The following is a 26436-nucleotide window of genomic DNA, read 5'->3' on the forward strand; positions in this document are numbered from 1 at the left end:
AGTGGCAGATAGAATCTCACCCTTCCCACACCCATGCTCTTATTTGAGAAGCCCGGGCTTGAAGCTGGGATTTTGGCTACTAACCCCGATCTGTAGACACGAGTCACTGCACCAAAAATGGTGAATTGGTACCAAGTGTGCTGAAGAAGGTTGATTGTGGTTTTCTTTTCTCCAAGATCTACATCTCAGTAGCTGGGAAACAGGTGGTGACCTTGCAGTTATCACTGCGTTATGTCAGCATCTGTCAGCAACGTAAAAAGCACATAAGACAGTGATAGTGGTGAGCGGCTTATCATCCGCTTATCACTAAATGAGTGATTGGTGCCTAAATGCATATGAAACCTAAATGCATGATATGACTCTGCACAGGGTCCTCTGGGTCCTCTAAGCAGGACCCAACCCTGAAGAGAATTTGCAGTCAGAACCCTGTTTCCACAGGCAACTCTCATTTGCTTACATCCACTTAATGGGTGCATTTTGTTGTATAGCGAGTAAAACATGCTATTGGCACCAATTGTTTAGAAATGTGTAGCCTGAGATTCTCTGCTCTATTTGCTTTTGTGCTGCAGTACCTGGACCAACAGATAAATGCCTCGGTCAAAGAGACCTTACCGCAGTCAAATAGTGGCATAGCTTTTAAGGTCACTTGCTGAAAAGCAAATTACATTTGATGGATGCTGCTTCAAAGGTCAGTTAGTAAGGTAGTCAGCACCTGTTTTATAGTGCAATTCCCTGGACCCAAGCTTATTGAATGCTGAAAGATGCACTGCTTTAAACGAAGATAATCATAGGTTTTGTTTAGATGGGGAATATGCTTTGTTTAGCAAGAAAGAGAAGTGAACTTAGTTAAAAAGCATTACAGTTGAGGTGAACAGTTGTGTCCCCCCCCCCTTTAAAAAAACAAACAAACCTAAAGCTTACTGAGATGATTGTAATAGATTTTTTAAAAAAATGTTTGAGAGAATTTACAGGGATAAGGATTAAGGATACAGCATTATCACCCAATTATATTAGGGTCAGTCTGCCCTGCCAGGCATTGAGCTGCATGTAAGCGAGCTTTGATTTGAAAACATGACATTCAATGGTAGAAATATTTCTCAGGTTAAGTACCGGTGTAAAAATTAAATAATCTATAAATAATATTGTGTGCATTTGGTGTGACTAATGTATTACCACTCGGGGGCAAAATCTATATGCAAAGAAGCTCAGCTTTCTTTTTCCTTTATTCCAAAATAAGTGTTATGTACTGAAGTTCTCACCCTGGGCCAGCAGGGGGATACTGTAGATAGTTATGCAAATGAAGGATCGAAAAGTGACGTTCAGTGATTGGATAGTTTTAGAATGTTGCAACAGTTACAACAGTGCCACTGTATTCTGCTCTGGTCAGACCTCACCTGGAGTACTGTGTCCAGTTCTGGGCACCACAGTTCAAGAAGGACACTGACAAACTGGAACGTGTCCAGAGGAGGGCAACCAAAATGGTCAAAGGCCTGGAAACGATGCCTTATGAGGAACGGCTAAGGGAGCTGGGCATGTTTAGCCTGGAGAAGAGGAGGTTAAGGGGGGATATGATAGCCATGTTCAAATAAATAAAAGGATGTCACATAGAGGAGGGAGAAAGGTTGTTTTCTGCTGCTCCAGAGAAGCGGACACGGAGCAATGGATGCAAACTACAAGAAAGAAGATTCCACCTAAACATTAGGAAGAACTTCCTGACAGTAAGAGCTGTTCGACAGTGGAATTTGCTGCCAAGGAGTGTGGTGGAGTCTCCTTCTTTGGAGGTCTTTAAGCAGAGGCTTGACAACCATATGTCAGGAGTGCTCTGATGGTGTTTCCTGCTTGGCAGGGGGTTGGACTCGATGGCCCTTGTGGTCTCTTCCAACTCTATGATTCTATGATTCTATAATTGTTCTGTAGCTCTATATAAGCAGGCTGACTGAGCTCCTCAGCTTAGTTCTGTTCCAGCTTACAAAATAAAGAGCTGCTTTGGCGAAATTGCTGTGTCGTTTTTTCACTTCCTACATTTAAGAAGAAAACTTCAGAAAAACACAGATCGTATCTGGAGGAAGTTCAAATCTTAGCAAGTAGAAAGAGGGATTTCAGTTATCTCCGACTGCATCTTCAATTTCATGCACACCTGTGTATCCTTCTCTTGAGATTACCTTTTCTTGTTCTATTGGCCATGCCTGCAGTTTCCATTCCTAACTCTGCTCTTTCTTTACCTTCTGCCATGCATGTTTTTGTAAATAAATTCTTTTTGTAAATAAATTACCTTCTGCCATGCATGTTTTTGTAAATAAAAATATGGTCTGAAGCTCAACATCAAAAAAATGAAGATCATGGCCACTGGTCCCATCACCTCCTGGCAAATAGAAGGGGAGGAAATGGAGGCAGTGAGAGATTTTACTTTCTTGGGCTCCATGATCACTGCAGATGGTGACAGCAGCCACGAAATTAAGAGACGCCTGCTTCTTGGGAGGAAAGCAATGACAAACCTAGACAGCATTTTAAAAAGTAGAGACATCACCTTGCCAACAAAGGTCCGTATAGTAAAAGCTATGGTTTTCCCAGTAGTGATGTATGGAAGTGAGAGCTGGACCATAAAGAAGGCTGATCGCCGAAGAATTGACGCTTTTGAATTATGGTGCTGGAGGAGACTCTTGAGAGTCCCATGGACTGCAAGAAGATCAAACGCATCCATTCTTAAGGAAATCAGCCCTGAGTGCTCACTGGAAGGACAGATCGTGAAACTCCAATACTTTGGCCACCTCATGAGAAGAGAAGACTCACTGGAAAAGACCCTGATGTTGGGAAAGATGGAGGGCACAAGGAGAAGGGGACGACAGAGGACGAGATGGTTAGACAGTGTTCTCGAAGCTACAAACATGAATCTGACCAAACTGCGGGTGGCAGTGGAAGACAGGAGTGCCTGGCGTGCTCTGGTCCATGGGGTCACGAAGAGTCGGACACGACTGAACGACTAAACAACAAAAATAACATACATGCAATGGTCGCGCTGTGGGTTAAACCACAGAGTTTAGGGCTTGCCGATCAGAAAGTCGGCGGTTTGAATCCCCGCAACGGGGTGAGCTCCCGTTGCTCAGTCCCGGCTCCTGCCAACCATCAGTTCGAAAGCATGTCAAAGTGCAAATAGATAAATAGATACTGCTCCAGCGGGAAGGTAAACGGCGTTTCCGTGCGCTGCTCTGGTTCGCCAGAAGTGACTCAGTCATGCTGGCCACATGACCCGGATGCTGTATGCTGGCTCCCTCGGCTAGTAAAGCAAGATGAGCACCACAACCTGAGTCGGTCACGACTGGACCTAATGGTCAGGGGTCCCTTTACCTTTACCTACATGCAAGTGAACTTTCTATAATTCTGGATGCTTTATCGATTGAGAAAATTTATTTCATTGCTTTAACTGTTGTAGAAATTATCTGCATAGGCCTGTCAGAATAAAATGTTTGCAGCAAGTGTTTAAAAGTTGCAGCAGAAGGTGTCTGTTGAATTTCTATTTGCTGAGTATTCCACAGTTATGGATGGATAACACCATAAGGCTTGGATTTGTGTTGTTGTCAGATGAGCATCAAAACTCAGCAACAACCAAGATGCTCCTAATTATCTGTTATTGACCTGGGATATAAGGGTTAAAGTGATCACTGAGGTGTCACTGCCTCTCAACCTAACCTACCGCACAGGGTTGTTGGGGATAACTGAGGATGAGGACCATCCTCAGTACACCACCTTGAGCTCTTTGGAGAAAAAAGTGGGACATGCAATAAATAAATGAACAGAAAAAACAGCTTCCTCCTCCTTGGTGACCACCAGAGGTTTGGGACTACACCAACCCACCAGCATGGCCAATGAGCATGGATGATGTAAATTAGAATCCAAAACATCTAGAGGGCACCGGGAAGTCTGAACTATAAGCAAAGAAGCAGGCCTGCTAGCCCATTTTACAACACCCCACAATCGGGATGATGATGAGTAGTAGTAGTAGTAGTAGTAGTAGTAAACTGGGCTATCTGGCCATTTAAAAAAATATTGTTTGCTTTAAAGCAGAACAAATCACCGTATTGGTCGGGAAAGATAAGAACAAAATGCAGCCTATGCATGCTTACCTCGGAGTAAGCCCCATTGTGCACAGCGGCGCCTTCTTCCGAGTAAACATGTATGGGGCTAAAGACTATTCCCTATTCCTGACACCGACTAATGCCTACGTGGCCATGATCTGACGCGCTATTTTCTCCCCCACCCGCATCATCCAGACTGCAGCTAAGCGGCGCATATAATTTGTTTTTTTAAAAATAGGAATGCATAATTGAGTTCGGGCGATGGGGGGTGTTCAGGAAGAGGGCAACAGCTGGAAGGCGCATTGGGCATGCTGGGTGTTTGCAAGGTCTCTGCTGCTTGTAAATCCTCCCGGGAACCTAGATGGGGAGGAGAATCCCTCCCCAACTAAGGGCAAGATGAAGGCGAGGTTGCTTCACCGGCTGCCTCCCACTGAGCATGCTCACCCTAAGCCGGGCATGCTCAGTCGCCGCGGCGAGGCAGGAGTCCCGTCCCCCCCCCGGAGCAAGCAGTTGGGGCACCGGCTTTCGCCTTCCTGCCTTGCTAGCGGCCGGCGAAGCAACTTTAGGTGAGCGGGAGGGGAAAGTCCGGAGCCACCGGGCGGGCCGTGCTGCGAGCAAGTGGATCTGCGAGGAAGGGGATGGGATGCTGGGCAGACCACTCTCCCTGCAATAGGCAGATGTAGACAGGGATGGGGGCGAGAAAGGGACGTGGGGCTGCCCACCCCCCTTGATCGGGAGGGGCGGCAGCAATAAGGCGTCTCTATCACGAGGTTGGAGGGAGGTCGGGGAGGGGAGCGATTGCCATTAGCCTCGCAGCTGCTCCAGAGCTTTGGGGTTGTTCGCTGCAATGTGGCTGGCAAGCAGTTCCCAGGGAAATTGGTTTCAACTTTCCCCGTTTCCGCTTTCACACCATCGGTCCCCTTTTCCGAGAGTTTCCAGAAGTTGGGTGGTGGCCTCCACCCCACCGCCAGCTTCCAATTCTGTTCTTGCTTCGGCTAGCTGTACCTGTGAACTAGGCCTTAAAGAAGCCTCCAGATCAGTGCTTCCCAAACTTGGGTCTCCCGACCGGGTTGTGTTTTTTGGACTACAACTCCCATCATCCCTAGCTAGCAAGGTCAGGGATGATGGGAATTGTAGTCTGAAGAAAAAAACAGCGGGAGAGCCAAGTTTGGGGAACACTGCTGCAGAATGATGTTGGACTACAACTCCCAGCCCTAGCTGGTGTGTGTGCTCAGTGGTCAGGGATGATGGGAGTTGTAGTCCAATAACACTCAAATGTGCCTTAAAAGAAAAAAACGGAAACCTTTCCTGAGGATTTTTGGCTGCATCTTGGGATAGTCCTTTATTCCTGTGATATTAGCAAAGCTGCACTCCCAGGCCTTCTTCTGAGCTAACAAAGGTGTGAAAGGTGACAGGCAGCTCAAGAGCTAGCTGTTCTCCCTGAAGCCGAACAATTTTGCTCAGGTTTTCATAAATGACGCTAACATGGTTAATGTTGCTGTTGCTACCCTGTGAGCTATACCTGTGTAATTGAAAGTGGGTAATCACAAATACGTGGGACGCGGGTGGCGCTGTGGGTTAAAGCCTCAGCGCCTAGGGCTTGCCGATCAAGAGGTCGGCGGTTCGAATCCCCGCGGTGGGGTGCGCTCCCGTTGTTCGGTCCCAGCGCCTGCCAACCTAGCAGTTCGAAAGCACTCTCGGGTGCAAGTAGATAAATAGGGACCGCTTACTAGCGGGAAGGTAAACGGCATTTCCGTGTGCGGCTCTGGCTCGCCAGAGCAGCGATGTCACGCTGGCCACGTGACCCGGAAGTGTCTTCGGACAGCGCTGGCCCTTGGCCTCTTTGAGTGAGATGGGCGCACAACCCTAGAGTCTGTCAAGACTGGCCCGTACGGGCAGGGGTACCTTTACCTTTACCTTAATCACAAATACAGCAGTGCAGGAAAACCCCTGCACTTGGGTTCCATTTGCTCTTGAGGGGCCCAGTGTGCAGACAGGGCTGTCACTTCTCCAGTATCCTGACCTCACAAGGCTGGCCCCTGTGATGTCACAAGGCAATGACTCTCGCTTGACAAATTTTGAAAGACAAAAATCTCTGCAATGGGGGAGGTTGTACCAGTAAACATATAACTCTGGGGGTTTCACATTTTTTATGTAAAACCGCTTTGTCAGGTTCATCTGAAAAGTGATATATAAATACCTCAAAATGAATGACCGAATATGTTCTTGGTGAGTTTACATTGGTTGTAGTTAAGCACTATAAAGTACTTACTGAAGTTTTAGGGTTAGGAACACCGAAAACTGCCAGTGAGGCAGCGGAGGAGGATCTTGAGGGTGTGCACTGACCTTAAGAGTTGCCTTGTGTCTGTGTATTTTTTATTTTTAAATCTGGTATGTTTCTGAATCACTGTCTCCTCTGCTCCAGTCTGTGTGTTGGGTTCCATGGCACTCTGTGTAAAACTTATCTCTCCATTTGCCTTAATGGGCACTCTAAATATGGCTATAATCCCCTGACTTTTGGTGGAAGCAGATGAAATTTACAGACACTGGATAAAACTTAATCAAGAGTGGATTAAGCCTGTCAAATTGCAGACAAATAGGCCTAGGAACTCTGGTGGGGGAACATTCCTCTGCAATCCATATTAGGGCAATACATTGATTAGGCAAAAAGGACTTAAGCCTCCATTTTGGAGGAGGGTGGGAGGCAGGGGTTTATCTCGCTCTTTCTTGCCTTTAAATCATTAAGAGGTGACTGAGTGCTGTGCTTGTGCATTTAAAAAAACTTTCTGCTGGTGGTTATGTCCTCTGAAATAGGCTGTACAGGTTCCTGATAGGCCTCACAACATGAGAATGACCAGGACACTGCCTTGGAGTTGTGAAGCAGAACAGCATAGATTTTTTTTAAAGCACATATTTAAAAATCATTCACTGTTGTGCTTTGCGAAAAAATAATGCAGAGCTCTTGTTACTACTCCATGGGCAACCTTTTATTTAGCCTCACTTCGTGCAAAGTCCATGGAACTAGGGAAAGATTGAGACATAGGCAAACATAGAGCTAAAATGGTCAGAAAATTACAGAGCTACAAAGTTCAGAAGAACAAAGTGACAAGGCTTTGTGGAGCCCCTGTCTCATGTACATGTGTGTTGATGTCATGCTTTGACAGGGGAAGCCCCCAAAACAGTGTTAGAATTCTCCTGGATGCCAGGTCCAGTTGCGACCATGTGGACTTCCTTGGATGTGGACTTCCTTGGATGGTGACAGACACCTCCATTGTGCTGACGGATCTACACAATTCATTTACAGATTTTTAATCTTGGAGGGGCAGGGGAAGGCACCTCTTAGAACAGGCATAGGCAAACTTGGCCCTCCAGATGTTTTGGGACTACAACTCCCATCATCCCTGACCACTGGTCCTGTTAGCTAGGGATGATGGGAGTTGTAGTCCCAAAACATCTGGAGGGCCGAGTTTGCCTATGCCTGTCCTAGAAATTCCATTGTGGTAACCATGACCTAGGTTTAACAAGCCATTTGGCAAATAGCTTTTGTATTTGAGTTTCTAACACTGCCCTTAAATCACTCCAGTTTCCCTCATTGTTAGCCTCCACACCTCTAGTAAATATCCATAATGCGTAGCAGCCATTGGTAGCATTTTCATCCATGAATTTGCCTAATCCCCTTTTAAAGCTGTTTAAGTTGTTGGCAATGACCACATCTTTTGGTACTGAATTCCACAACTACTCTCTGCATGCAGAAGGACTTCCCTTTGTCTGTTCTGAATTTCCCACCATTTTTCCTATCTACACCCTCTAGTCTGCACCATGCCTCCCTTCCCCTTATCCTTGTCTTTTCACAAAATTATAAAGCCATTGTAATGTTTCCTTACAGGGGAGTTGCTTCAACGTCTTGACCTTTTCGGTTGTCATTTTCTGCATCTTTTTCATCTCTGCAATATCCTTTTTTGAGGTATGTTGACCAGGGCAGTTTTATTTCTTGCCCCTTTCCTAATTATCCTAAACACGGATTTGAGGATAAGATGAGAATCTTAGACCATTTCAAGGTGGAGTTGTACACTGGGGTATATAGCACTTTGCACAATAATTGATTAATAGATATCAGCTGATGAAGTAACTGTTCCAGTCCCCCCATGCAGCCAATGCAGTATAATTCTGCATTATTATTATTTTAGATTCAGTGTGTTTGGTGCCCTCCAATATTTTACATAAACGATTCCAGCAGCTGCCAATATTTTACATGAATGACTTGAGTAGCTGCTGTCATATAACTAAAAGTTCGTAATACGGGTCCAATCCCCTGAGTACGTGACAGAAGGAATAATTTTAGGTGGTAGCATTGCTTACGACCAATATGCTCTTGACATTTTTTGAAGCATCCAATTTTTCCACAAATTGCTATTACAGTGCTTCAAGGTGTGTAATAAATGCCTAGAATGATATGTATAAATACCAAAGATTGAAGTTCTTATTGCTAAATTGACATTAAGCAGGAAGAAAACCTAGTTTATAATGTGATATTGGGTATTCAGTGTCATAGATGTCAGTCTACAGAATAATGATTGTTGCCAGCAGGCAGCTTGGTATGCAATTCTGAATATAAAATATGACTTTTTAATGCAATTTAAACACTGTATAGAAGGCTAACCAGCTTATATGAGTTCCCCACATTAATAATAAGAAATATATATATTTTTCTTTAGTACAATATGCATCATTCCCTTCCAATCTAATTTTTTAAAAACTAGCTTAAAATACTTTATTTATAATTAAGACTTCTCTCTGCTTGGGACTCCCAGCAACTTACGATGTATAACCCACAGGCTATCACTTGAATCACACTGTCCCATCCCAGCTTCTGTGGGAATGCAATATCACCATGGGGCAGACACTCATGAACCCGTTGTTCGTGGGGAAATACTTGTTGGGGAGCGAGGGAGAAGCCTTACTCTGCTGGTTATGAGTGATGGGTTGCTGCCTTGGAGAACTAGGCAAAAGAAAGGATAAGGACCAAGTGTTCCTTTGGTATTGAGCTTCAGGTTAAGACTGCTGCTTTGTAGCTCTTGTCAGCCACTCTATTACAGTTGTACCTTGGAAGTCGAACGGAATCCGTTCCGGAAATCCGTTTGACTTCCAAAACATTCAAAAACCAAATTGCGGCTTCTGATTGGCTGCAGGAAGCTCCTGCAGCCAATCAGAAGCCGTGGGAAGCCCCATTGGACATTCGGGTTCCAAAAGAACGTTTACGTTTGCAAACCGGAACAATCACTTCCGAGTTTGCGGCGTTTGGGAGCCAAAACGTACAAGTTCCAGGGCATTTGACAACAAAGCTATGAATAGTTTTCATTCCGTATCTTTTCTTCTTTCTAGGTGTAGCTATTCTGTGTTGAGCAGCTAGTTTGGGAACTCTGAAGCAGGGGTGCTAACCAGTTGTTGTTGGACTCCCAACTCCTATCATCCCCAGTTGGCCTAGCCAGTGGTCAGAGATGATGGGAGATGTAGCCTATCAGCACCTGGAGGGCAAGTGGTCGGTGATTAGAATTGCTAATTCGTGTTTATGGGCACATTCCAAAATAAAAATAAAAAGCTGGAAGGGAGGAATATGTCACGATTTTGAAAATTACGTTTAGCATCCATTTTAGAGGATACCAATCACTCTTCGTCAAATGTTGTTGAGTAAAACATTGTCTCCCAGAAAGTGAAGAATGCCTAAAAAGAAGACTGGCGCTCGCAAGAAGGCCGAGAGCCGTAAAGAACGGGAGAAGCAGATAAGGGCTTCGAGAGGCAACATTGATTTGGCTAAACATCCCTGCAATGCTTCCATGGTAAATATTGAGATGTATTTCTGATAATGGCTTTAAAATTCCTTCTTCTCCTCTCCCAGTGTCAAGGAGAGGAGGATGAGATTGACAGTGCTTTATCAGACTGAAACGAGCAGGACTAGATCCTAAGCATATAACCTTGAGATTTTGCAAAAGACACCGGATGTTATAAATCTTCTTAAACAATGAAATAGTTCCCGTTGCACACACAGAGAGAGTGAAATTCTTCTTCAGCTCTTCTTCAAGTTGTCTGGTTTTCACAAAGGAAGGGGGAGGGTAGCGGCAAGTACAAATAAGAGCTGGTTATTGATCCAGGGCAAAGCTTTTGGAGCCCTCCTGGCGATACCAGAAGGACTTTACGTATACAAACACATGGGGTCTACTCCACCTGCAGCACTGACTGTTGCACCTTCATTGTGTGTTTGTATTTGCATGGGGCACTCCAAGTGGGGAAAGGACCAACAAACTATGTTTGTGGCAAGTGAATTCACAAGTTTATAAACTCTGAATTTAAATGGGAACTCCTGTAAAACAAGCTCTCTTTCTCTTACAGGAATGTGATAAATGTCAAAGGTAAATGCGCATTCATTATTTCCTTTACATGTACCATTTTTGGCACCATTTTAAACGGACTTCATTCATTTATTTGTTTCACCCTTTTTTATTCTGACAGACGGCAGAAAAATAGAGCTTTTTGCTACTTTTGTAGCTCTGTCCAGAAGCTGCCCATTTGCGCACAGTGCGGTAAGTCTTTCTCTTAATTCTCTGTGTTCCTACAATTGGTCTGTGCTTAGAATTTTATTTTTGCATTGTGGCCTGATTATACAAACTTAGCCATATTTTGACTCTGTTGGTGCCAGATGTGGCTGGATTTCAGTTTCCATCATTCCTGACCATTGGCCACGCTGGCTGGAGCTGGTGGGAGTAGCGACTCCAGCAATATCTGGAGGGACACAGGTTATTCACCCTCAGACGCGACAGGAAAGTTACCTTATTTGGGCTCCTTCTGGGGCTGAAAACATTAGCTGCTTTTAATTGTTCAGTCTAAACTATCAGCACCTTTAACCATGCAGCAAATTGTTTTTAATAAAGCAGTTGTAAAAACTGCAGATGAAAGGGTGCATCTTCAGAAGAGGCAGCCTCTCTAGTGCAGGAATGTGGAACCTGCAGTCCTCCAGATGTTTCTGGACTCTGGAACCTTTGTCCTTCCAGACTTCCAATTCCCATCAGCCCCAGCAAGCGAGGACAATTTTCAGGTATGCATCAATATCTGGAAGGCAACAGGTTCCCCACCCCCCATCCATGATGAATAAAGAATGCCTCTTCTAAGATGGTGAACTATCTGAAAAAATAAATTATTCGGTTGTATCCAATAAGACTGTCGTATTAGTGCAAAGACTACGGTCTGCACAACAGGACTTCTTCTTTTTGCTCCACCAAATCTGCTCCAGAGGGTTGAGAGAAACCCACGAAAAATTGGTGAGTTGCAAGCCAGTGGTGGAGGGGAGAAGAGGGAGTGAAAGTCTGGTCACGTAGCCAGAAGTCCTTACAACACGGTGTTGCTAGATCCAACTCATTGTTTTGATCAGATGTGTATTGATTTGAGCAATTTAAAATACCACAGTTTGCTCAGATCCCTTGTATGATAGTCCTTACTCTCACTTTTCCCCCCTTAGCTTGGAACACTTGTAAACACTGAAAGAGACAAATGCTATGGCTTTTTATGGAGCTTTAGTGTTGCTGAACACTCGTTTGTGTGTGTGTGTAATATTTCTTTTCTCTCTGTAATAGGCAAAACAAAATGCATGATGAAATCTTCAGACTGTGTCATAAAACATGCTGGTGTGTACAGCACTGGGCTTTCTATGGTGGTATGTATCTGGAAACAATACATCAGTTTTAGAATATGTGATAAGTGCAACCAAAGTTTGAAGAGATTACTTGCCCAACTGTGCTGATGGCTCTTTTCTTGTTACCCAGTGGTGCAACTCAGTAATTTTCAACCCTGGAGTGGTGGTCTTACCACACAGAGGGAGTTGTGAAGCTCACATTAATAATAATAATAATAATAATAATAATAATAATAATAATAATAATAATAATAATAAAATAAATAAATAAATAAAACTAACATTGCTCTTCCACAGCCTTCATGACTCCCCTGCAATTCTATGCATTACAATGGTTTCTACATTCCTATTTCTACTATTAGCCCATATATAGAGGAGAGGAAAACAAGATTATGCATTTTTAAAATACCGTATTTACTCAAATCTAATGTTCACCTTTTTTTGGCCAAATTACGACACGAAAATTAAGTTAGATTCGATGGGACATTTACATTTGCCAGCAACTCCTTTGTTTGGTTTCAAGGTTCTGAAAATTGAGGTGCGATGGTGCATTGGACTCGAGTAAATACGGTATTTCTTTTGAAGTTCGACTTCCTTGTTTCTGCGTGTTCTATGCTGTCACGAGCAAACTGCATAGTGTAAATCCTTTTGCAAATAAGCAAAGCTTCCCTGAATACGTTGCCTGGTATGAACATAAGGGGCAGCTCTGTCGTTGTCCACATGCATGGCTCCCTGGATGAGACAGCACAGCAAGAGCCAATACATGGGGGGTGGGGGGAGTAGCCAGTGGAACGCAGGCCGCTTGCATACTTTGGAACATCTTGTCCGGGTCTGTCGCGTTCCTTAGCAAGGACTTCCGAGCAATTCTGGTTGCTGAGAGTAGCGTGTGGGATTAAAAAAGAAAACACAGAAAGAAAATCAATGGGATTCAATTTCATGTAATGTACTTTAGGAATGGGCACTTAGCAGTCTTGAAGGGAAAAAAAAGAGCCCTGAGAATATGGAATGCGTTTGGGAGATGGATGGCAGCGCTGAGCAAAATTGCCTTCCACTGCTTCAGAATGACTCCCTCCTGCTGCCGCTGCCTGGAATGCATGCCTGGTTCTTGCTTGTTCAGCAGAGCTGGTGCTTATATAGAGGTCTGCCAAAGTCCATAGTAATGTGTGGGTTCTTCTTTTGCAGGGGGCCATATGTGATTTCTGTGAAGCTTGGGTTTGCCATGGCAGGAAATGCCTTAGCACCCATGCTTGTATCTGTCCTCTGGCCGACGCAGAGTGCATTGAATGTGAGAGAGGTGTCTGGGATCACGGTGAGTTGTTCACCAGTTAGAGGGGTGTGTTCTCTTGTTTCACTTGCATTTGGAAAGCTCACCAATTACCAAAGGAAGGTGGCTACAGGGCTAGTTTCCTTGCCGTAGCAAGTCTTTATGAATTGAAAACAACTTCACTAGAAGTAGAGAATCCTAAAATTGGAGGAGAGGCAGACCCCTTCACATATCCCTTTTCAGATGACACATGCAAGAAAACTATTACTCGTTCTATGTGTAGGAATTGAGGATGTGTGTTAAGGTTGTACTCGGGGTAGACTTGTTGAAACTGGTCGGCTTAAGTGCCTGTGACTTAGCTGGCTATCCCTTGGGAGTATTTGCACAGGCTGTTTGGATTGGCTGCAGCTCATGATGCAATTTATCACGTGAACTTCCTCCCACTGACACATTGTCTGTCCGAAAGTATATTACACAGGAGGGAAGTTTTCAAACTACCAAGGTAATTTGTGCTACTAGCTATCATTACCAGCAGTCATAAAAGCCTGTGCTAAACCATCAACTCTGCAAAATTACAGTATCCTCTTGGGATGTTGTGCATATCTCTTCCTTTCACACCCCCCCCCACCACCACTCCAGTTTCAGGAAAAGGTGTTTCATTGGCTTTCTCCTCTTTATCTCAATGGCCTTAACAGTGTACCACCTTAGACTGCAATCCACTGAAAGCAGCAAGACATGTATAGAACTGAACTGTTAGTTTAGGCTATTTGGGGGGGGGTGGGGTGGAGATGTAGCTGGAATATTTGGTTTAGATGCTGCTGTGCAATAATATCTCTTTTAATATGGTGGCCTCGTCATTTCATGACCAAGCCATCTCAACCTAACCAGGAAAATGCGATTAGAGCTATAAAACACCTTGTTTATGCAAATGGCTAGTACCACTGTAATCCACAGTATTTTTCTATCTGGTGCAAGACAGGCCAGGTTTTCTTTCATTCCTAGAATTGATTCATGACATCTGCTTGTTTTTTGATGCTAGGGAGTGTGGGCACTGATTTTGATTCATTACATTGTGTCTTGCTGAATCTTCTAGGAGGCAGAATATTCAGCTGCTGTTTTTGCCACAATTTTCTCTGCGAAGATGATCAGTTTGAACACCAGGCCAGCTGCCAAGTCCTGGAAGCCGAGACCTTTAAATGTAAGCTATATCCCTGAAAGTCTCCCTTATTAAAGGTGAACCAGCTTTTAACTGCTTCTGCTCATATCCAGATAGTAGTTTGGTAGCAAATTTTAAGTCAGTGCCTTGTGGAATGTAGCTGGGAGGAGCAACCTTCCCCCAACCCCATACCATGAGTAAGATGGGTCAGTGTTTTGCAGATGAAGTTGTATACCGAAAAATGCCAGTACAGGGTCTAGTTGTGGTGTGTCCCTTTCACAAGCCCAGGATGTGCACATTTAGCCCAGACCCTGAGATCCAGCTCTGAGGGTCTTCTGGTAGTTCCCTCACTGTGAGAAGTGAAGTTGCAGGGAAGCAGGCGGGTTATAAGTAATAAATGATTCTTGTTGTTGTTGTTGTTGTTGTTGTTGTTATAAGTAATAAATTATTGTTCTTGTTTTAGTTCAAGGAGAGCCAGGCTGGTGATCAGCCCTGTGTGTTTAGGCCCTCCTTGCACTAATGCCAGGTTTGTGATGTGCCTGAGTTTTGCACTTCTCCTCCAGTATTACTGCTTGTAAAGCCCCCCACATTTGTTGTTGTTGTTCAATCTAGTTATTCTGCTCGTCCTTGTTGTACAAGCTGTTGCTTCCAGTCAAGAGGACTTCCTCTGCTTTCAGGAAGGGAGGAAGAGCAACGTTGGGCCCAAGCTCTGCAGGGACATCGTTAAAAATGTCTGTTCGCTTCTTTTTTCCGGCTGAGGCAGAGTGTTCATTTTCCTTGTACTTTAAAGAGGCGCAGTCATGGAAAGCCTGAGGCTACCCATTGAACTGAATAGTTGACCTTGGCTTAGAAGGCAAAAGGAAAAGAGCAAAGCCATGAAATCTCATTATTCAAGCATGCCTTTTTTATCTTGCCTAATAGGTGTTTCCTGTAATCGACTTGGGCAGCATTCATGTCTCCGTTGTAAGGTAACAGCAAAAGCATTTAGAAAGTAGATGTATCGGGCTCACAGCTCTCATATACATTGAAAGCTGCTGGCGGTTCTTGCCGCGTCCTTCTCCACAATGCATCAAAAAAGTCTCCTGATTCCCACCTGCCTCCCCAAAGAAGTTATCTGGGTCCTGTTCCCATCTCCCTTTGATTAATGTAACCTCCATGCTGTGTTCCTGGACACTTGGTGTTCCTTCCTCCATTCCTTCTAAACCCCAGTTGCTAAAATTGCCTTCCTTCGCTCATTGTCACAGCCTCAGCACTGCCGCAGCCTTTTCCCTCTGCTGGTTTCCTTTCATTCGAAATGCAAAAACCTTTCATCTTTGCCTGGCTGCCGTCTGCACCAGGCTGCTTCCGCGTGAAGCCGAGATAACATCTCATTACCCTGCACATTTTCTATATATCTGCTAGTATTATCGTTCACGGGGTTCTGATGAATCATTTGCCCCAGGGAAGTGGGCCTCGTGGCCCCTCTCCCCAGACCACTCCCTCTGGGGCACCAGTGCTGTCTGTCGCCTGGCTGAAATCGTGTCCTTGGACTGTATTGAAGCCTCTCGTTTGCCTCAATGAAAGATGGAGAATGTGTGCATGTGTGTTTGTAGAAAACTCTTTGAGTTTTGAATGGCTGGCATGCACCCTATTGTACAAAGGTGTGGGACGCATTCCTTGTCCCATTCACTTTTGCTTCTGGTCCTGCCCGCCACTGGCATGCAGCTGAGTCCAAAGATCCGTAGCCATGACAGAGAAGGGCTTTATGGGGATGAAGAGCCCAATTTCAGTTACTCCAACTTCCCCTTCAGTTGCTCACGGCTCTGAACAGGAGCTGGTTGAGTAGATTGGGAAGGGGCACAGCTGTCCTTACGGGCCCTGATTTATGCTGAGTCTTGCATCGCCAGCTAGACTGAAATGTCTCCATCCAGTTGCCCCACTCAAACAAATACTTAAGAGGAGGAACTATTCTTGTTTCCCCCTAATGTCATTAGCCAGCTTTTGTGCAGAAGGCGGGCTGCATATATTTTAGTGAATTAAAGAGATTCAAATGGAGCTTGCTAGATGGTAGTGGTATGTATCCCATCGCCACTCAGCTTGGGCAGTCTGCTGTGTTTCTCCGTGGGGCTTCTTTTCTTTTGTGATATATTTCCCCTTTTCTTTTATTTATTTTATATAACCTGCAGGCTTGTTTCTGCGATGATCACGCACGGAGTAAGGTTTTCAAACAAGAGAAGGGAAGGGAGCCTCCCTGCCCTAAGTGTGGCCATGAAACGCAACAGACTAAGGACCTGAGCATGTCAAGTAAGTTTCCCTTTGGTAATGGCGTTCAGAATTCCCCAGGCACCAGGCATGTTTTGCGACCATGTGGAGATCTCTGGATGCCAGGCTGGCAGCTGACATCTCCACCTGGCTGGCCCCTGCAGCTTTCTTAAGCAGGTAAGCAGAAGAGCTTGTGTATTGCATTAATCTCCCACATTTTTCTCCCAAGGAGTACATGGTTTACCTTCCTCCTCAGTTAATCCCTACAACAACCCTGTGAGGTAGGTTAAGAGGCAGTGACTGGCCCAAGGTCACCCAGTGAGCTTCATGGCTGAGTGGGGATTCGAACCCTGATCTCCCAGGTCCTGTTCTGACACTCTTAACCACTACACCCCATATGCTTCCTAGAGTACTTCTGCTACGGGGCTGCTATATTAATCATGTCACTTAGAGAAGCTTTTCTTGAAGCTTGATTTTGTTATTATTCTGGATTGTTTTATTTGATGTTTTAATGTGCTGTAAACCGCGCTGAACTTTTGCATTAAAACATAAAGCAGTATATTAATTAATTTCAACACCCCACCCCAATGGGACCTAGACATTCCATTGTGGTGACCGTAACCTAGATTAAAGCTGCCATTTGGCAATTAGCTTACATACCTGAGTGTTGGACTTTCAGAGGAAGAGAGGGGAACTAGCCCCGTTGTATATCGGTGGGGGGGGGGGGTTGTGTGGAGAGAGTCTCTTCCTTTAAATTCCTGGGAGTTTACCTTAGTGAAGACCTAACTTGGATAAACAGTATAACTCAGGTGGTGAGGAAGGCCCAACAGAGACTCCATTTCTTCTGGGTCTTGCAAAAGAACAATGTTAAACAACAATTGATGACTTCCTTCTACCGGTCCACAATAGAAAGTGTGCTCTCATATTGTATCATAGTGTGGTACGTTGGCTTGACAGCCATGGACAGAAAGTCTTTACAGAGGGTGGTGAACACAGCACATGCTATCATGGGCTGTCCCCTGATCCCGCTAGATGACATCACAAAGGATCGTTGCCTTAGGAGAGAGAAAAATTCTCAGGGATGATTCACACCCTGGCCAGCACCTCTTTAATCTTCTACCCTTGGGCAGGAGTTATAGAAGTATAATCTGTCATACCAACAGGCTAAAAAACAGTTTCTATCCATGGACTGTTAGGCTGCTGAACGGAAAATAATATATGCAACCGACTTTCGAGGTTGGTGTGTTGTGCGACAAGCACACAGAGTGCAATGAGAATGTGTTTTGGGGGGGAGACTCGGTTAATTTCATTGTACACAGGTTGTACATTGACAATAAACATATTATTATTATTTATTAGTTATTATTATTCTAACACTGGTAACCATTTCCACCTGCAATTACCCTTATCACCTGCAGCAAACCTCGTACTGGGAAGTCCATGTTCTTCCCTGTTCAAAAGGCTTGTCATAAAATCTGGTAGCGTATTTTTGAATTAATGCAACGAGATGAGGATGGTTTCATCGCCGTCAGAAAGGGTGTAAACCGCAGAGAAGCCTCTGTGCCTTGTTTCACCAGGAGCACACTGGCTAACCAGAATGATCCTGTAAATGAGGAGGGGGAGAAAAAATTAAAGAAGACAAAGAATGAATGAATGGGTTTCTTACGAATTTGTGATAATGCCTTACCCGCTTCTAGTGTTATTTGACGGTGCAATCATGAGAATTACACATGTGAAAATAGATGTAAGGTAGAGTTGTTGGGGTTTTACCCGAACTATTTAACACCCGCCTTCCTTGATGGGAAGTGAAACAAAGACAGGATGTTTTCCTCTCTTTCTGCAGCACGCTCTCTGAGGTTTGGCCGACAGACAGGAGGCGAAGAGGCTGACGGGGCTTCCGGCTATGACGCCTATTGGAAGAACCTTTCGGCTGGCAAAGATGATGATTACGAAGCAGAGGATGACGATGAAGACGAGGAGGAGGAGGAAGGAGGGAGGGATTCGGAAACGGAGGCAACCACTATGTTTGGTCACTTGAATTTAGGAAGAACCTATGCCAGCGGCTATGCACACTATGAGGAGGCGGATGACTAAGGCTGCTTACGTAAGCACACTTTTAAGAGGCAGTCAGTCCCCTTTAACATAGTGGCCCTTAACCTCCGGGTAAACGTGCTTAGCATCTGGCCATAAGCCCACATTTATGGTGGAGCTAGCATTTGAGAGGAACTCTTTGTGTACTTAGTGAATTTTTATGTGTGGTGGCACTGGAATAACACAGCTAGACTTTTCAAATAGCAAAGCTTACTAGGAATCAAAAGGAATGGAGCAATTTGCAGGAGATCAAGAAAAGATTTGTATGGCTAAAGATATTGGAAGACTTGGAGAGCAAAGGGTGTGAGGGTTCACATTAGTTCAGGGAACTTGGAAATGAGATTGAGACCTAATGCTCTCTCTACAGCATAAGTTGGAAGTGTGGGAAGGCTGAGGTAATTTTTGTTTCCAGGCATTATTCAGAAGCAAAGTTATTTTTCTTGAGTAATTTTGGGGGAGGGTTGTGTCATCATGTTTCATAAATTCATAAGTATTGGTGGCAGTGGGCATCAACTATTTTTATATATTGAAAGCTGTCTCCTAGGTTTTTCATAAATATTGATCTAGCTTGAGCACTTGGGGAAATGCTTGCTACAAGCTATTGTACTCTAAATATAAATTGGAATTAAAGTTACTTTGACATTTTGTGTAAGCAAGACTGATCAATATAGTCTCTTGTAATGCACTACTGGAGAATTGTCAGTTCCTGCCTTTTTGAACGGCCAGGCATTAACTGTAGCGCTCGCAGCCACTTGCAGTGTGACCTAAATAAACTTTTGATCTTAGATTTGTCGCCATAAAAATGTCACTGCATCCTCCTTGCCTAATAAAGTCCGTCGCTCGCTCTCTTTCATCCTGTGTCCTTGTGTTTTGCTGCAGCAGAGGGAGGGTGGTGTTGACAGATATATGGTCAGAGAAAAGGGCACGGCCTCCTAAAACAGCCTCCTAAAATCAGTGACATTGTCAGACCTATAGAATAGAACGGTATCCCATCATGCCCTGGGGCCAGCTGACCACCCTGTGCAGCAGTGACATGGTGCCCCTTCTGGTAGGCCTTTTACCCTTCCAGGGCTCTTGGCCTTCACACTTCCAACAGCCCTGCTCTGTTACTGGTGCTGCCCCACCCCCATGCTACTTTTAAGTCTAGTTTTTATCTACGTTGTGTATACCTCCGCACCCTTTCCTTTCTCTTCCTCCTTTGCTGTGTTCGCTGTCAGCCACCATCACTCCCACCCAGCTGAAGGGATGTGCTACACCCACTGGAAGGGGTCTGACCTCTCCCCCTGCCCTTTTCGTTTCAACCAGAGGGCTTGGGAAAGTTTGCCTTTTATTCAGTATGTATGCCAAGCACCTTATATGAAAATGTGGGGTAAAAATATTTAAATGAAATAAGAGAAGAGGAGTGGTGGACATTCCTCCCAACCCAAAACATAAATCTGTTTTTAGCTATTTCTATTTTATCTGTAAGCTGCCTTGAGTCCCAGTCTGGGGAAAAGGTGGGATTTTATTATTGATGATGATGATGATGATGATGATGATGGTAGGACATACACACACACGTCTCTAGCTTATGCACATTGATTACTGGAGAGCTGCAGGTATTTCTTCTATGGCGGGGGGAACCAATCCAGAGAGCATGGTAAAGGATGATGGGAGTTGTACAGTGGTACCTCTGGTTGCGAATGGGATCCTTTCCGGACCCCCATTCGCAACATGAGCAGAACGCAACCTGCGTCTGCGCGTGTGCGGGTCGCGATTCGCCGCTTCTACGCATGTGCGTGACGTCATTTTGAGTATGTGCATGAGCGGCGAAACCCGGAAGTAACCCTTTCCAGTACTTCCAGGTTGCCGCGGGACGCAACCTGAAAACGCTCAACCTGAAGCAAACGCAACACGAGGTATGACTTTAGTTTCAACAAGATCTGGAGGACACAGCGTTGGCTACCCCTGCTCCAAAGCCATCCTTACCTTGCCTTTCCTGCAAGGAGCTTTAAGGAGGTGGCATGTTTGGCCAATTAACTTTGTTCACAGGGTTGGTATGAGGCTGGAATTCAACCGGGAAGTTACATGACCAAGATGGTGTTTGGACCAGGAGCACCACTGTCTGAGCCTGACAACCTAACCCTCAGACCACACTGGTTCTTGGGCAGTGAGTGTATCTGTTTACAAACTTACGGATGTACTTATTACATATATAAAAACACTAAGATCTGTGGCTCAGTGCTAGAGCATCTGCTTTGCATGCAGAAAAGTCTGAGGTTCAGTCCCTGGCATTTCCAAGGAGGGCTGGCAGAAAACCTTGCCTGAAATCCAAAAAAGCCTCTGCCATTCAGTGTAAACCAGGCATGGCCAAACTTGGCCCTCCAGATGTTTTGGGATTACAACTCCCATCATCCCTAGCTAACAGGACCAATGGTCAGGGATGATGGGAATAGCAGTCCCAAAACAGCTGGAGGGCCAAGTTTGGCCATGCCTGGTGTAAACAATATTGAGCTAGATGGACCAATGATCTGGCTTAGTATTCCTGTGTTCCTAGTACAACTTAAGCTAGGTTTCTCAGCTCTAGATAGAACATAGTGTTCCAGGCACACTTACATTCTTTATTTGATATATTCTCTTAAAGCTAGAGCAGGGAATTATAAATCATGGCTCTTTGCACAAAGTCCTAGATAGGAAGATAACTAGCTGCCTGGATGAACCCACCAGTGTTTTGACATTGCAGAAAAGGGAGGGGGGGGGGTCTGCTGGGTTTTAAAAGGCAGAGCAGCAGTGGATGTTAAAGAAAATAACCCGTTTGGCTACATTGCAAGTCAGGTGTGTTCTACTTTAAAAGTAACCAGAGGTTAAGACTTATCTGCCAGAGGAGCTAGTTGGGGAAGAACGGAGATGGCCAAACACATTGCTAAGTCCTTGTTCACATCTTTGTTATTCTCTACCTTAGAAAGAGAGAAACTGCCTTAGTCAATGTCTGCCCCAGTATTAACTTCACTGTCTGACAGAAGCACACCTACTTGGAGAGATCGGGGATCAAACCTTTTGCCTGCTTGGCTATGGCCCTTCCCCTCCAAGCTTTTTGGCTGGTATCTTGCATTTTGTTGTGATCATAGGGTTTGGTAAACTGAAACAGTCCTGTCAGGGAACTGCCATTGGCTCAGAGGCGAGAAATAGAAGGGCAGTTGTGTTACAGGGAGCCTCCGAAGATCTTGCGAAGCAGCTCCTCTTCTGGAGAGGAGGAAAGCCCCACCTCCAGTGGAGAAGAGGTGCAAGGACCAGAGGATGCTAGTGAGAGCCTTAACACCGCTCCTGGGCAAGGCGGACAGGAGGGAAGCACGCCCTTGCCATCGCCCATCCTGCACAGTAGTCTGGGGCACAGGGAGGGGTGGAAACGGTTGGGGGTAATGAAACTTTTATGTTGGGGGAGGTACAAAAAAAGACCACTCCCGGATTCTGCTAGCGATTGAGCCAGACATGAGCCTTGGGGCCAGTGGCGTAGCGTGGGGGGTGCAGGGGGGGCCGGCCGCACCGGGCGCAACATCTGGGGGTTAGGGGGCGCAAATCCATGGGTTAGGGGGTGCAAATTACTTGCCTTGCCCTGTGTGCTGACAACCCATGCTACGCCACTGCTTGGGGCTCTTCACTGTAAATAGTCTGCACCAAAATAAAGCCTGTAAAACACAGGTCAGAGTCCTGCTTGCTTACTCACGAGCAACTGCAACATCACCTGACAAGTCCCAACCAGAAACTTTGTAGCTATCAATTATGTGATTGAATTAGCCTTATAATTAGACTGCTACATAAGAGTTCTACAGCCTTGATAATCCTGTCCTTTTTTCATGCACTTTGGGTGGATTATGGTACTGAACATGGGAGTGAGTAACAGCTTATGCACTGCACAGGAAGAAGTGATTTGCTGTAAGGAAACGCCATGTTACATCACATCCACTTATTTCTAGCTATTGTTTGTTTTATGTACGTATAAATTGGGGCAGAACGTGTTGGGTAGGAGGCTGCAGCTCAGAACAGCTCTTTCTTACAATTAAGAACATGGTTTCTTTACCTGGGAAGGCTTCCTGGGTCTCTGTGAGTTTCCTACCATAAACTAGGGATGGGAAACCTGTGGCCTCCAGATGTTGCTGGACTCCAGCTCCCATCAGCCTCAGCCAGCGTGGTCAATGGCCAATGATCTTGGGGGGTTGTAGTTCAGCAACACCTGCAGGACCACAGTTTCCCCATCTTTGCTATAAGTCATGATCCTCATGTACATGGTGTTTGTGTGCTTTTAAATGGTCATATAAGGAAGTTTGCAACAATGACTTGATGGATGCAATAGGAAAGCGACAAGGGAGGATGAAGGGGATGCTAAATATTTTAACATGCAAATCCAACTTCTTGGATGTTTGCTTTTGAATCATGAGGCAGATACTCTTCCCATGCTCCCATGCAATGAGAATAGCTATTATGTTCTCACAGCTTGGGATTGCCTGTGCGATAAACACCATGCATTGGAGTGGATTATGAATGCACTGTCCTTAATACCCATGCTATATTCCAGTGTCTGGGCACTTGGTTTAAGAGCGGTATACAAGAGAAGAAATACCCATGGTGCGACAGGGCTGTTAGAAACTGGTTGTGTGCAGCTTAGATGTACAATATTGCAGCGGACAGGAAATTGGATTGCATTCCTCATGCAGCAACATCTGACTAGTCTTTCCTTTACCTGATCCAGCAAGAAGTCGCTGCAAGACTAATGCTTTTAACCCAGGCGCACGTATGAGGCTGTATTCACATCTCCAAAAGTGCTAATAAACTGCTAGTTCACCTTCTATGTTCTATTTTTCTACCCAACTCCATGGAATTAAATTCCCACAATATTCTAGGTTCAATTTTCCAATTATGAGATAACATTTTTGTCACTGGCTGAGCCAAGGGCTGTTGATGTAAAAGAATGAATTATCCTAATCAATGTAAAGGATTGTTGAATTTTGCTTTGAGATATTCTTACAGTGATTATCTCCCTCTAGGATGAGTTCCTTTTAGCTATTTATTCTTCTGCTTTTGCCATGGCAGCCTGTAAATAAAATGAGCTGAAGCCATAACACACAGCACATTCCATTTATAGACTATACTAGGAAGTGAAAGCCCAGATTTTGCAACCAAGTCGCTACCCAACATATAAACAACAACTTGTTTGTGTTCTTGGTTTTGAGCATAATATAGTGAAGATAGCAACAGTACAAATATTGAAGTGGATTGATAGAATTAACTGCACTGAGGAGGGAAATAACATGCACTTGTCTTTCACAGAGTATATACTATCGCTTAGATAAAATGGTACGTTGCCTCATCCTTTTAACTTATTCCCAATTAAATAATAATAATAATCTTAAAATCATTAGTCACACACACCCCACTCCCTCCCTTTGCTACTTATGGAAACTTATTCCATACAGTTGTGACAGTTACTTAATTTTGCTTGCTGTGTTTATGCCTGAAGTTCTTAACATCAGGCATCAGTTTTCTTACAGATAATGGTCATTAGGGTTTGCTTTCATGGAGAAATGCGCCATTCTGAGTTGCCTGAAGATACAGTGTTCTTGCAGGTGAAGACATGTTGTGTTCATTCCAGGCCCATTAAAGGAACTAGAGATGTGACTGGGACAAACAAGCATATTCCCTATGGCCACATGTCCCCATTTCCTAGCATCTTGTTTCTATTTTTATCGGATGTACTTGTGGTGCATTCTTGACAACAGAGGCTGTAGAATTACCTAGGGAGGAAATGAACCGGAAAGTCCCAGTTTATTTGATGCAAAGTTTCTATCTCAATATGTCTATGCCGCTCTGCGGATACTGTTTTAGAAAGGTGTAAGTAACAGTTTTTTCTTATGGTAGTTCCTGTATATTGGTATATAAGCCAAGCAGTTTCCATGGGGTTGTAGAGATGTAGTGTCTGGTGGATTTGTCTACAAGTCTTGAATCCGTTGGGTTGACTTATTTGTATTGGAATTTGAGTCACCTCCTCCCCAAATGCTCCCAAAAGTGGTGTGCAATGAAACATTTAAAGCAAAAATTAAAAATCTAATAAAAATAACAGTTGAAAAAGGTCAACATTCCAAAATACATTTTTTAGCAGTGTAGGCAAGGCAACGTAACTAAAATTGGCAACAGATCCGAGCAAAAGGATCAATGACACAATAGTATTAATAATCTTATTACTAGGAAAATAATATACTGCCTTTCATTTCAAGAAGAAATATCAAGGTGGTTCACAAACAAATCAAAGCCAACAGCAAAACCAATTATAGAAATACAGCTACCTCTAATTAAAATGCATAGTAAACTGAATACATTAAAACATCCATAATTAATATATGTAATATACGTTCCCATTAAAACAGCATTACAGTTAACAACAATCAAAGCAGGAGAGTCAAACAGGATGATGTACTGCTCAGGCAGGTAAGCTAGCTACTACTAAAAGAAGGCTAGAATAAGATATTCTTCACCAAGTGTTGAAAAGTTGGTTAAGAAGGGGCTGACAAACCTTCCACAGGAGGGAGTTTATAGCAACAGCATGAGACTCTTAATCTCAGGGTTGTTGGGTCAAGCACCATGCTGGGCAAAAAGATTGCTGCATTGCCGGTGGTTGGACCAGATGATTCTCATGGTCCCATCCAACTCTACAATTCTATGATTGTAAGTTATGACATCAACACAGAAAGCTGGCTTTATTCTGTTGTCAGGTCATTGCTTTACTTCGGTTCCAGAAGCTGCCCCTAGCACAGAATGCAATGGCTAAGTTATCTAACTGCATGTCTAGCTGTGGACATAGAACACCATTGTTTAAAGGTGCTGCTTTGGCTGCTGAAATGTTACTTGGCCTAGGTTGAGATTTTGGTATTAACCTATAAGCCGCTATACAACTTGGGACCAGGTTATCTGAGAGAACACCTTCTTCCATACAAACCAGCCCACTCACTAAGGTCATCAAGGGTGACCCTCGTGGTTGTACCATTCCCTGTAGGAGTATATTGGGCAACAACCAGAAAAGGGCCTTTTTTGTGGTAGCTCCACCATAAGGTTCTAGGGTGGGTTGAAGCAATATAATCATATAACTAAAAGCAAATAAAGCAGTTTATATACAACTATAACATGATTCTAATCAAACAGCGGCACAAGTAGAGATTAAACAAGCCATTAGAGGTGGCTCCCACAAAAAAAATCCAGAACTGTTAACTGTTGGTATAAAATGGTGTCTCTTTAAGATGGAAGCTGTATAAGGAAGATGCTAAACCCACCTTTGTGGGGAGAGAGTACCACAATTTAGGGGCTATCGCAGAGAAATCCTTTGCTAGGCCACCGTTCCCTGCACTTCTGATGATGGCAGAACTAGTGATTGGGATGCATCTGTAGAGCCGTTTCCAAATCCACATCACTCTTCCTGAATTCTGCTGAGACAGCCAATGATGGTAGGATGGATGAACAGCAGAAAGAGGATGCCTGATGGAACTTAATTGCAAAAGACAGAGAACAGGAGCTGACACATTTATTCATTGGGGTGTTAGATGCTTAGGTAACTAGAGACTGCTAATATTGACGTGTGTTTTAATCAATGGTAAAATGATTGCAAATGATACTTGTTTGCGATTCAGTATCTCCCCTCTAGGGTTTTTTTTTAAACAAAATCATTCAAGAAGCAAAGAGGAGGGTCATGAGATAAAAGTGACATTCATTTAATTTCAATAGCTGTCACTCTATGCTCTGTAGCGCAGCAATCTGAAGCAGGGATAGCCTAAGGAACTGTAGCATCAATACATCAGTGAGCTAATTAATCCTGACCTGCCACCAGAGCCTGAGGAAGTGTCAGAACTGGAGAAAGATGAGCAAATGGGTGACATTTTTCCCTTTGTGACATAAATAAGTGATG

General features: G+C 44.3%; 2 protein-coding genes across 8 annotated transcripts in view; both read left to right on the plus strand.

The window, feature by feature from the left end:
* ZNF330 (zinc finger protein 330) overlaps positions 1 to 19362 on the plus strand; it is a 35262-nt gene extending 15900 nt beyond the window's left edge. Inside the window, exons 1-11 of one of the 7 annotated variants that reach the window (XM_083457553.1) lie at positions 4560 to 4639; positions 7960 to 8037; positions 9781 to 9910; positions 10461 to 10480; positions 10581 to 10651; positions 11699 to 11778; positions 12940 to 13066; positions 14115 to 14219; positions 15099 to 15145; positions 16343 to 16460; positions 18262 to 19362. In XM_083457553.1, coding sequence (XP_083313679.1) covers positions 9791 to 9910; positions 10461 to 10480; positions 10581 to 10651; positions 11699 to 11778; positions 12940 to 13066; positions 14115 to 14219; positions 15099 to 15145; positions 16343 to 16460; positions 18262 to 18512 — 939 coding nt within the window. In that variant the 5' untranslated portion in view covers positions 4560 to 4639; positions 7960 to 8037; positions 9781 to 9790 and the 3' untranslated portion in view covers positions 18513 to 19362. Of the gene's footprint in view, positions 1 to 4559; positions 4640 to 7959; positions 8038 to 9715; positions 9925 to 10460; positions 10481 to 10580; positions 10652 to 11698; positions 11779 to 12939; positions 13067 to 14114; positions 14220 to 15098; positions 15146 to 16342; positions 16461 to 18261 lie in introns of those variants that run through there. The other 6 variants (XM_083457554.1, XM_083457558.1, XM_083457556.1 and 3 more) reach the window with 6 other exon arrangements.
* Positions 19363 to 23765: 4403 nt separating this feature from the next.
* The window catches only part of IL15 (interleukin 15), a 75256-nt gene continuing 72585 nt past the window's right edge, over positions 23766 to 26436 (plus strand). Inside the window, exon 1 of the mRNA XM_083457651.1 lies at positions 23766 to 23840. The gene's annotated coding sequence lies outside the window, so the exon portion shown is untranslated. The remainder of the gene's footprint in view (positions 23841 to 26436) is intronic.

The sequence above is a fragment of the Podarcis tiliguerta genome (genome assembly GCF_965153285.1).
Source record: "Podarcis tiliguerta genome assembly, chromosome: 9".
In the NCBI taxonomy this organism is placed as follows: Eukaryota; Metazoa; Chordata; class Lepidosauria; order Squamata; family Lacertidae; genus Podarcis; species Podarcis tiliguerta.